At 40.8% G+C, this 11,404-nt stretch overlaps 1 protein-coding gene across 1 annotated transcript in view; it reads right to left on the reverse strand.

Annotated features, from left to right (window-relative positions):
- The window catches only part of Trip11 (thyroid hormone receptor interactor 11), a 76,763-nt gene extending 71,723 nt beyond the window's left edge, over window positions 1-5,040 (reverse strand). Inside the window, exon 1 of the mRNA XM_010616322.3 lies at window positions 4,569-5,040. Coding sequence (XP_010614624.1) covers window positions 4,569-4,707 — 139 coding nt within the window. The 5' untranslated portion in view covers window positions 4,708-5,040. The remainder of the gene's footprint in view (window positions 1-4,568) is intronic.
- Window positions 5,041-11,404: the final 6,364 nt, after the last annotated feature.

Genomic DNA, 11,404 nt, shown 5'->3' on the forward strand with positions numbered 1-11,404 from the left:
TTTTTTTTTTTTTTTTTTGGCAATGCTAGGGATTAAACCCAGGCTTGTGGATGCAAGGCCAACACTACCACTGAGCTATACCTCCCAGGCCTAAACAGAGATTTTAAGATGAATATATTTCACTGAATTTAAATAGAATCCTAGGCTGATAGGAAATTTATGTCCTCTATCTTTACTCTTTGGCAGTATTCATTAACATTTTTCTTGTAGGAAATTGGAGATTTTTGTAAATTTCACTTTTATCTTATGCTGTAATTTTAGATTTAATTTGTTCAACTGGGGCTTAGGGCCTTATTTCTAACTTCCATTATTCAACATTATCCAATCATGAGTGACATATAAACAAAGAAGAAAAACGAAACACTAAACAACACACATGCAATTCAGTCAACATGGGAATGAGCTTGACGTGGTTGTATGCTTTTCATTTAAAAGTAGTGAGAGCCCAGCAGAGCCAAAACAGCACACTGATCCTGTCAGGGATCCATCATTTCCAAGGCAGATGGTGTGTGTGTGGCGGGGGGGTCAGTAGTGCTATTTTAATCTTTATTTTTCATTATTCAAAGCACTTCAACATTATAAAAATACTTCTCTTAACCAACATTTAATTTTGAAATATGCAAGTAGCATAGGTGTACATTACAGTGACAAACACTCTTCCTGTTTTGAAAATCACCAGGTAGGGCTGCTTCTGCAACTGTTTGTACATCTTGCTTGAAGCTCTGAAAGAACTCTAATTGCTACTCTGAAGAGGACTAAGTATAATCTAATCTGTTTAGGAAAGCAGTTGTTAAAAGCAGCAATTGCTTCAAGGAGAATATTAAAAGTGTATGAGGAACCCCTCCCCATCCTCTCTCCCTCCCCCCTCTAAGTGAATGATACATATATATAACTTTTTTTTTGGTACCTGGAATCAAACTCAGGACCTTCCGCTTGCCAGGCAGGGGCAGCACCACGGAACTAAATCTCCAGCCCATAGATATGTAACTTTATATGTGGCCTGGACTTGTAAGTAAAGGGGGATACATGGCAGCTGACTTTCTCAATGAAGGAAGAAAACACCTACCATTTTTTAATGGTTACTATTTGCTAGGCACCAATCTAGACATTCTACATTCACCATTTCATTTAATGCTCTCAAATTCACAATTGGCACAATAATTCCTTTTTTTTTTTTTTTAAGAAAAGGACACTGTGTTTTTGGAAGCTATTAAATAATTTGCCAAAGATCCCACAACTTGTAATGCATGGAAATGGAGTTTCAAACCCTGTCTAATTTAAAAGCTCAAGCTTTCAACCTTGACAAAATCAGTTAATATGGTGTTTGGTAAAAGAGCAATCTTCTAATATTGTAAATATGGGTGATTTCCAAGTTGTACCAATTGTGCTGTTTTCTTGTACATTACATTGTTGAGACGAAGTAGACCTTCTAAACAGTCAAATGAACAAATGAATGCTATTCAATTTTTAAATAATTTATAAAACTCATAAAACAGGTATGAAGCAAGTCCTATTATAATACAAAAGGAACAGAATAAAAGTGTTAAGCTTAGCAAATCTCCAGTCACATACTCACACAACTTTTACTGAGCATCTACTATGTACTAAGGAAGAAGCTACACACTGGTAACATAAGGAGCAAAAAAACTTGGTCTCCATCCTATGCTTCAAGGAAAGAAATGAATTATAGCTCAGTTTAACAAGTGCTATCAGGGACAGAGCCACATGCTTCCATTAGCAACTCAGATCACTGGCTATCTACTCACCTGCATGGCAGTTAGAGTGGTTTCACCAAGTCCCTCACAGATGAGTAGGGTTGTACAGGTAAACTGTTTCTGGGGAAAGAGGGGTAAGAAAGAAGTAGAGAAGGAAAGGATGACCCTGCAGAGGTTTGGTTTGTGTGGGTACCAAGGTTTCATGTGGGAGGAGCTCTTGCACAGGTGTGTACATGAAAGTGTGCAGATATGGCAATTCGTATGGCGATTATAAAAAATAGGTGAAGCCATAAGGAAAGGTCCCAGGCTTCCAAAACTGAGAGATTTGAATTTTATCCTGTAAGTAATAGGTTGAGAGATGTTTAAGCATATTTGCTATTAGAAAAGTAAGTAACAGTACAAAAGAAAATCAACTGGAACAGGAAAAGGACACCAAAGAGAAACTGCTCTGAACTCCAAAAGAAGGAGTAATCACCTCTGAGTGTGGTTGCACATGCCAGTTATCCCAGAATTTGGGAGGCTGAGGCAGAGGAATTGCTGAGTTTGAGGCCAGCCTGAACTACATAGTGAGAGCCTGTCTCAAAAAACAACAAAAATAAAACAAACAAACAAACAAAAAGGATGAAGGAAGTCAAGGAAAGAACAATAACCCCAACAAAGGATGAATAAGATTTAGCAACCAACTGGAAACAGATGAAAAAGATAAAGATGTGTGCAGTTTAGGAAGTTGGGTACATAACAAAATTATGGAGCCAGGTGTGGTGGCACAAGCCTGTAATCCCAGCATTCTATGAGGCTGAGGCAGGAAGATCAGAAGAGGAGGGGGAGAAGGGGAGGGAGAGGGAGTGGGAGAGGGAGGGAAGAGAGAGAGAGAGAGAGAGAGAGAATGTAGATCAGTGTTAAGGTAAGGCCTTAGGTTTAATTCCCAATGCTGGAAGGAAGGAGGAAAAGAGGGAATGAGGGAAGAGAAAAAGACAGGAAGCGAGGGAGGGGAGAGGGAGGGAGAGGGTGGGGGGATATGGGAACACCATGTGTAGGAATAAGCAAATGAATCCCACTCTGTACCTGCCCAATATTTAGGCTGGGGCGCAGAGTTTCTAGTTTGAGGTGAGTGGAACAGACAGCTGCTTCTCCTATCCCAGACAAACAGGGAAACATGTGATTTCCTCACAGGGATTGGTTCTTCCCTGCCTCTGCCCACTCTTGAGATGCTATGACCATTCCTGGACTTGTGTTCTCATCCCAAACCTGTCCCCTCAGATGCACCCCTTACCCAAGGGGCCTCTGCACAGTTAAATGAGTTCTGGCAGCTCCCCAGTCTTCCTCCTTCCAAACAGATGCCACACTGAAATCATAAATGTAAGCACTTTCCATCAAACCATTTTCCTTTACTTCCAACAAATAAATACGAAATGCCCTAGTGATGCTGCACACTTATATCACTCACGAGACTGAAGCTGAGGCAGGAGGATTGCACGTTTGAGGCCAGCCTGGACTACAGAGATAACAAAACAAAACAAAAACAAACAAAATCTCAAATCATGACAAAAAAGGGGGATTCTAAGAGTGTAACTTAGTGGTAGAGTGAATGCTTAGTATGCATGAATCCCCAGGATCCCCATTCCATTAAACCAGAATGCTAATTTATTAATTTGTAAGAAAAAAAAAGCTGTCAAAGGAATTGCTCTCATCTAAAAATCCAGCCCATTATCTCCCATGTAGGCAGACCTTGATTGAAATTGAAATTTAACAACTCTTTTGATCCAAACTCCTTTGGGCAAGTGCTGAAAGAAACATCACAAAGTCAGAGTATTAATTAACCATTGATGATCATGTAACTCTAGGTGTAAATTCAATAGTAAAACAAAAAGACTTTAAAAATGAGTGAGTATGCCAGGTGCTGTAGCCCACACCTGTAACCTAGCGCTCTGAGAGGTTGAGGCAGGGGGATTGCAACTGACCCTAACCTGGGCAACTAATCAAATCCTGTCTAAAAGTTAAAAAAAAATAAAATAAAATAAAGGGTAAGGAATGTAGTTCAGTGTCAAGGTCTTTGGTTCAATCTTCAGAACCACCAAAACAACAAAAAGTAAAGGGTGCTAAAGATACCCAAAGAATAGGTTATCATCCCTATTCTACTGTCAAAATATGTGAGAAATGAGAAATTTTACATAAAAGCACTTTCAGCTGGAAAGTTGCAAGGTGTCAACACAAGGTACGAACTACAAAATAAGTGAATAGAGAAACACGGCTATGTTTCATTATAAGTAATATACACATGATATTAGGGGCAAGAGTTACCAAATGTTTTCACTGTGAGCAATTTCAATTATTACAAAAATTTAAAGCAAACAGTAACTATTTGTCTTGTTTTAACTCTGTTAAAGTAGAGGAAAATTGTCAAAAATCAGATCTGCTCCCCAAACTAAGGGCAAAATTAAAATGTGGGGATGGACGGGTCAAGCAAAAGGAAACTACTCAATAATCACAGTCCACTTTGAGATAAACCATCTCCAAAGAGAGGAAGCAGAACTCTTCTCCTGGGTCCCTGTGGTCTTTCATCACAGAAAACTAGTTGAGGAGGCAAAAGGAACGCAAAGGAAAAGAGCAAAGTGAGTGCTAGGTCACCTGGGGTCTCCTGGCAAATGGGCGTCCCCAGGGTCCCAGGAACCCCCACACACACACCCCGCCAGCTGTTACCTTCATACACACACACACACACACACACACACACACACACCGCCAGCTGTTACCTTCCACTTCCTCCGTACCCTGGGGTCTCCTGGCAAATGGGCGTCCCTAGGGTCCCAGGAACCGCCCCCCCACACACCCCGACACACCGCCAGCTGTTACCTTCCACTTCCTCCGTACCCTCCATCAGCATATCCTTGGTGAAGTTTGAAATCTGGCCGGTGAGGGAAGCCAGGCTGCCCCCCACTTGACCCAGAGACTGGCCCAAGCCGGACCCGAAGCCCCCAAGCCAGGACGACATCTCTGCGGGTTTCGTGAACTATTTAGCCCGCTTGATCCAGCTGACTGTCCTGAGCCGCTGCGGAACGAGTCCCGATTAACGAGCCCAGGTTTGGAACCACAACACGGTTCTTCGAAATACGCAGAGGCCCGACCCGGAGCTTTACCAGGGGCTGGCCTCTAGTGACACAGTCACACCCGCGGGGTTTCTGGTCATTCTCACGACTTCCTGTTCCCCGGCCTGGCCACTTCTTCCTCAGCTTTAGTGACTTTCCCCAGTTCCGAAGACTATTCCTGCCAACTCGACGCTCGCCGCCATGATACCAGCGTTAAACGCAGTAGCGGATCATAGAGAGGTACGGCGGCGGGGTAGAAATGCCCTGCGAAGCTGTCAGACCTGTCATTGGCGCAAAGGAGGCTGGGATCGCGGAGGACCGAGTGCGGCCGTCCTCCAGTGTTAGCCAAGTAAACTGCTGGATTTGGCTGCGGGAGGCGTACGGGAAAAAGCATTGCACTCGAGGAGCCAGGGTTCCCAGGTAGAGCCAACCCTTGAAGAGAGCCGCCTGAAGCCGGCGAGACCCGAGAGCCCTGGACAGTCACTGGGTTGTTCAAACTGAGTGTTTTAACCCTGACTGCGTTCGCGTGGGCAGCGAGCGGTTCAAGACTTGGCCAGGTCGTTTCCTCGGGCGGGAAGGGACTCAAAGACCCCTCGTTATTGTATCCATTTCTCTGCGGGGCTGCGCTTGCCAGGCGCTGTACAGTAGTAGGAACCGAGGCCACGAAGGTGGGGTTGCAAGTTGAAGTGCCTAGGCAAGAAACGCAATGTTTCATGATTACCTTCTGGTGGCTTTCCAACTCACAATTGGAACTTTGCCTACTTTAATACGATGAGCTTTATTTCTGAAGCAGGTGGGTCCATCGCGGGACGAAATGACTTATTAAAGGCCAGCAGTTTGATTTAATGCAGAACTTCTGTTCGATGTAAACATTCCTATTAGCTAGGCGTGGTGGCGCACACCTGTAATCCCAGCCCTCTTGGAGGCCAAGGCAAGAAGCCTGGGCAATTTAGGAAGACCCTATGTTAACCTTTAAAACAAACAACAACAACAAAAACTGCATTCCTATCATATCGGTGGCACAAGTTGTGCCAATGCCCTCACCCCCCGCACCCACTCGGGTCCTTGCACTTGCAAGGCAGGCGGCGGAAACACTGAGCCAAATCCCTGTCGCCACACACTGACTTTTAACATACCAGTATCCTGCTCGTCTGCGTTCTCCCTTAAAGGAAGAAAAGTAGTCACGTATTTCAAGGAAATGGTGCCCGGGTGCATAGACACCGAGCACCTCCCCAAGGAGACTACCACGTTTTTGTTTTGAAAAGGTCTACAGTTTTTTTCAGCATAGCACTAGACATGCTGACATCTCTTTTTGGATTTTTTTTCACAGAATGGGCTATAGCAGATTACCCTGTTAGTGAACCCGACACTGGGAATGCCTCCAAATATTTGGAATCTCATAACAGCCAGTAATAGTTCTCCCTGAAATCCGAGTGGTTTTAAAACTAAATTTTCATCTCATTCTGGAAGTGCTAAATGCTTTCTGTAAGTTTATGAGAAAGATATTACACTCCAAGAATCAGCTGTACAGGCTTTGGAGCCTGCCTGGGTATGTGAGCTATTAGCTATATGACCTTCAATAGGTTGCTTTACCTCTGCGTGCATCCATTTGTGATTTATAAAAATGGAGAATGATTTTTTTTTTAATGGAGAATAATAGGGTCTGGGATGTAGCTCAGTGGTGCCCAGTCTGCCTGGCAAGTGCAAGGTCACAAGTTCCACCCCCCAACCCCCCCCCAAAAGAGAGAGAGAGAATGACGATAATGGCGCTTACTGGGGCTTAGGCAATATTTCTAAGAAATATTCTTGAATCAGTGCCCAGAACATATTTATATTGAAGTGTTTTCAAAGTTTTTTTAAATGTCATGCAAATAATCAGTAAATTATTAATGTATCTATTAATCTGGGCAGAGCAGAAGGAAAACACACACACACACACACACACACACACACACACACAGGCCCTTGGCCTCATGAAGCTTGAATCCTACTGGAAAGCCATAGATAATAAAATGTAATAAATGTTAGGTGGTAATGACTATGTGGGGCAGGAATAAACAGGATAGGATATAGGAAGGACGTGGTAAGAGATACTTATAATGTACATTCAAAAATCAGAAAATAACCTCATTCACTGATAAAGTAATCTTTGAATAGGGACTTGAAAGAAATTTTAAAAGAGATACACGAATATGGAAAAGAACAGTCCAGGTGGAAACTAATGCAAAGGTTCTAGGGCAGGAGAACACTTGTCAAGTTAAGAGAATTTGCAGGAAACCAGTGACTAGAAGAGTGAGCTGTGGGAGGGATGTAAGCAACTCAACACTGGGAGAACAATCTTGTGAGAGAAGGGTGCAAATCAATGACGGTAGCCCAGTTTGTAAGAGTCCTCAGAGCAGGAAATGGCCAATGAATTCTAGGGGCAGGGACAGCAAAAAGACAAAAGGAAAAGAGGCAAGAATGTCACAAACTGCCTGGAGATGGGAAGCCTGCAATTTTGTTGTGTGAAAATCAGAGTATTTACACAGAACCTGAGAGCATAATCTACAGCAGACTGAGGTTGTATGTTTATCCTATGGGACCACTGTGTATGTCAGGGGTGGTGAACCTATGGCACACGTGGTGTAGCAGGCTGTATCACTGAAAACTCTAAAAGCTTTGCCATCATTGGTATAATTGGTCCATTACTGAAACATTATGTGGCTCACGACTACTATGTTTGGATTCTGGTGTTCAGAAGTGAATAAAAGGAGGAAAATACCACTCTTAAAAAGGCAGAGGTGGACATTGTGGTATACCCTGTAATCCCAAAACTGGGAGGCTGGGGCAGGATGATCACAAGTTCAAGCACACTCTGAACAAACAGCAACTTTGTAAGGCCCTGTCTGAAAATACAAAAAAACAAAAACAAAAAAAACCCACCACAGTTAAGTTACTGTTGGGAATGGTGGCACACAGCTGTAAATTCCGCACTCAGGAGGCTGAGGCCAGTCTGGGTTATTACACAGTGAGACCATCTCACAAAAATAAAGTTACCCATGTGCTTTTGGCCTTCAAGGTTAAAAATATAATTAAGCAAACATTTATAAATCAGATTTGAAAAATAATTTGGAGTTATGTGTAAGACTTGAATAGGCTAAAGTGACTCCATGCTAATAGGCCAGACTGTGCTTCTTCATATGCTAATTGCTACCTTGGTTAACAGCCCACCTAGGGGCAAATGGTTTGACAAAAGGTGACCGTAGAACATTTCCTGCATAAGATAAGCAATGCGTTTGCAGTCTTGTTCTGTGAATTCCCTGACTCTTTGTTTAGAAAAACCTTATAAAAAGTACCTTAGCCCCTGAGCAGTTGCCTCTCTGAGCCACCTGGCTCCGGGAGTGCCGTCTGGCCAGACTAATAAAGGTCTTTTACCATCTAGGCTGGTGTGTTCCTTCCTGGGTTTCTCGGTTCTCCGTCGTGTTCCCGGAGCCTCGCTGGGTGTTAAGGCCCAGCATCGTGGAGGCCTTTTGGCTGTTCACGCTCCGTGAAGTGGAAGTGAGACTTTAGGTCTTACATTATGCAATCATAGAGCCTTTGGCAGGAGTATCAGTGAGCTCTGAGGCAGCTCCATCTGTCACTGAGCAGGGTAAGAGCACTCAATTCAATACAGAGGTGCTCCAACCTGTTGCTGTGGGTCTAATTCAGAAGGGGTGAGCGTGGCCTAAAACTTTTCAGACAAGCTCTTGGATCCTACAGATGTGGCTAGCCTCACATCCTTGGAACAAGTTGGCTTTGAATTAACACACACTGATAAAACAGGAAATAAAAAAGCAAACATTCTCTTTATTTAATAGTCTTTGATATTTAAAATACAACTCATTGAACATCCACATCAACAACAGAGTCCTCAGTGCTTAACAGTGCTTTGGAAGCCCAGCTTTTGGAGGAGGAGACAGGAAGGCCTGTGTGTGGATAACAGCAAGGACTCTAAAGGAGAGGGCATACACCAAAGGGCTGCAGGGTTGGGTCCTGAGCAAATAGCACTGCCACAGTGCACTTATATCATGGCCAAAAGACAATGCCTTTTCTTTCATGTGTTTTTGTTTGTGAATTTCAAAAATTTTATACAGAACAACAGTAATTTTTAAAAAGTTATTCCTAGTAGTCCAATCTTATAGAAATTAGCTAATCACAGTCCAAATTTTTCTTTCAAAAAGAAAAAAAAAAGCATTAAAAAATTCCAGGAAACATTCACCTCTGAACTATGCAAAAGACAACAGAGTGCTTCCTAAACAAATCAGGAATCTCCATATACATTTTGCTAATGCTTCCCACTGCTTTGTCTATGTATCCAGTCTAAAAATAATATTGATACACTATCATTAAACACACCCAACTGCCATATATTTAAAAATCATATTAGTACTCTTAAAATTTGGTAAAAATTTGTTTTGGAAAAAACAAAAACAGTAAAAGAATTCCTCAAACTAAGCAAAAATCAAGTACTAACCGTGTCACTCTCTTTTCATACATGAAAGAATAGAACACATGTAAGACTTTAAAAAATACAAAGCCAGTTCATTTCTTTACCAAAGATGCTAGTTATAAAGAGACTAGGAATGAGGGCTTTTATTCTGAAAAAATTATTTACATGGCTGAAACACTTAGTTGATCCAATCTGTTTCTTCTTAAGGTCACTGTATCATTATCTCCACACGTGTTAAACCTGTCTGTCTGTTTTGGTGGTGCTAGGCAAGAACTCTTACCACTAAGCTATACCCTCAACTTGACAGATACAGTTTTTAATAGGAGGTCTCAATATTATTGAATCCTACTAGTAACTTAAAAAATCAAGATTTTTCAATTTATAACTTTCAAATTACCATATTTTGCTTATGCACTGAAATCAATTGTTGGATTTCCAGTCTAGTGGGCCTGTGTTAAGAATTTAGTAACTCTTGGCACCAGCATTATTTTTTAAAAAATCAAACATATAGATATTCAAAATGTGACTTCAGCTCTGACTAGAATATAATTCATTTGTCAACTTGATATTAAGTGAAATACAGACTACTGGTAGTTTTTGCTTATAATAATACTCAACTAGTAGTTGGTTTTTTGTTTTGTTTGTTTTTTGTACCAGGAATCCAACTCGGGACCTTGCACTTGCGAGGCAGGCAGCGGAACCACTGAAATAAATCCCTGGCCCAATACTCAACTAGTTTTGAGCTTTCTTCTTTAACTTTGGCATTATGAATAAAGCCTTAATTAAGAAAAATCAAGTTTTTTTAAAGCTCCTTCTTAAACAAAATGTTCTGTGAATTGTAAATTATTTGGCTAAGACCTTAGAATTTAATATAGTTTACCTGCAGCAACCACTTCAATTTATATTATTGAAATATTTGTAAGTTATTTACTATAAAAAAAGTACATTGACTATTTCAGATCAGAGGTTAACTCTGAAGTTTTAAAACATAAATAACTACTTATTAAACCCATGATACCTGAAAATATGAAAGTGGTATTTCTAAAGTTTGCTTAAGCTTTACTTCTAACACTAGCATCACCACTGTACATATTTTATCCCGGTAATACAAATTATACATTAGAAAAATGATACCATTAGTTTAAATATTAAACATTAAAGTGTTCCCAATTGGTAAAGCAAAATGGAAATCTTTATAAAGTTTTTAGCAGGACAGTTATTGTGAATTTACTTCCTTTCTTGCAGGTGGTTTACAGTAAATGGTAGTTTCTGACATGAATTATAGATTTGTAAAACTTAAAACTTTTTGATAGTAAGGTTATAAGCATTGGCGTCTTTTCATACTGACTAATCAAGAAAGAAATGGAGTAACTCCAGCACTTGGAAAGCTGAGGAAGGAGAAACACTGTGAGTGCTACACACTGAGTTCAAGGTCAGGTTGAACTACAAAGCAAGAGCCCCTCTAAAAAAAATTAAAAAGGGGGGGGAATAAATTTAGGCCAATCCAAACAAGATGGCAGGTCAATGGTGATTCTGAATCTTTCTTCTAATATAACAATTTCACAACAAACATATTCAAACATATTCAGTGTGTGCTCAGCTCTGCTTTAAAAAGTCCCTAACATATGAAGGTCAACATGCTGTATTTTCTTCAGTGTTTTAGCCAGGGTGTATAACATATGAACTTTACAAAACTCTACAGTTAAAACCTTAAATGCATACTGGTTTTCTTATTTTTTTATTAGTTCATTAATTCAAGTGTATGAAAAGTTTAATGTAATTATTCAATGGGAAAAGGTAAAGACCAAATATTCATGGAAAATATGACCAGCACAGTGGGAACAACTCCATAAATATTCCATCTTAAAATATTCAGCTTTGTAAATCTTGAGGGAGTATTCCTGAACTCTCAATAGATATCCTTATAATTTTTCTGAAACATTTTAAATTATTAAAACTTTAGATTTTAAAATAAGACCAATTCTGTATAAAGGACATTTTAGAAAACTAACTGGCACAAAATAATGACTCCCAATATCTGTTGTAGGGCCAGGCATGGTAGTCCACGCCTCTAATCCCAGCACTCTGGAAGCTAAGGCAGGAGGATCGCTGTGAGTTCGAGGCCAACCTGGGGT

Source organism: Fukomys damarensis, unplaced genomic scaffold, assembly GCF_012274545.1.
Source record: "Fukomys damarensis isolate Sample0158 unplaced genomic scaffold, DMR_v1.0_HiC HiC_scaffold_21, whole genome shotgun sequence".
In the NCBI taxonomy this organism is placed as follows: Eukaryota; Metazoa; Chordata; class Mammalia; order Rodentia; family Bathyergidae; genus Fukomys; species Fukomys damarensis.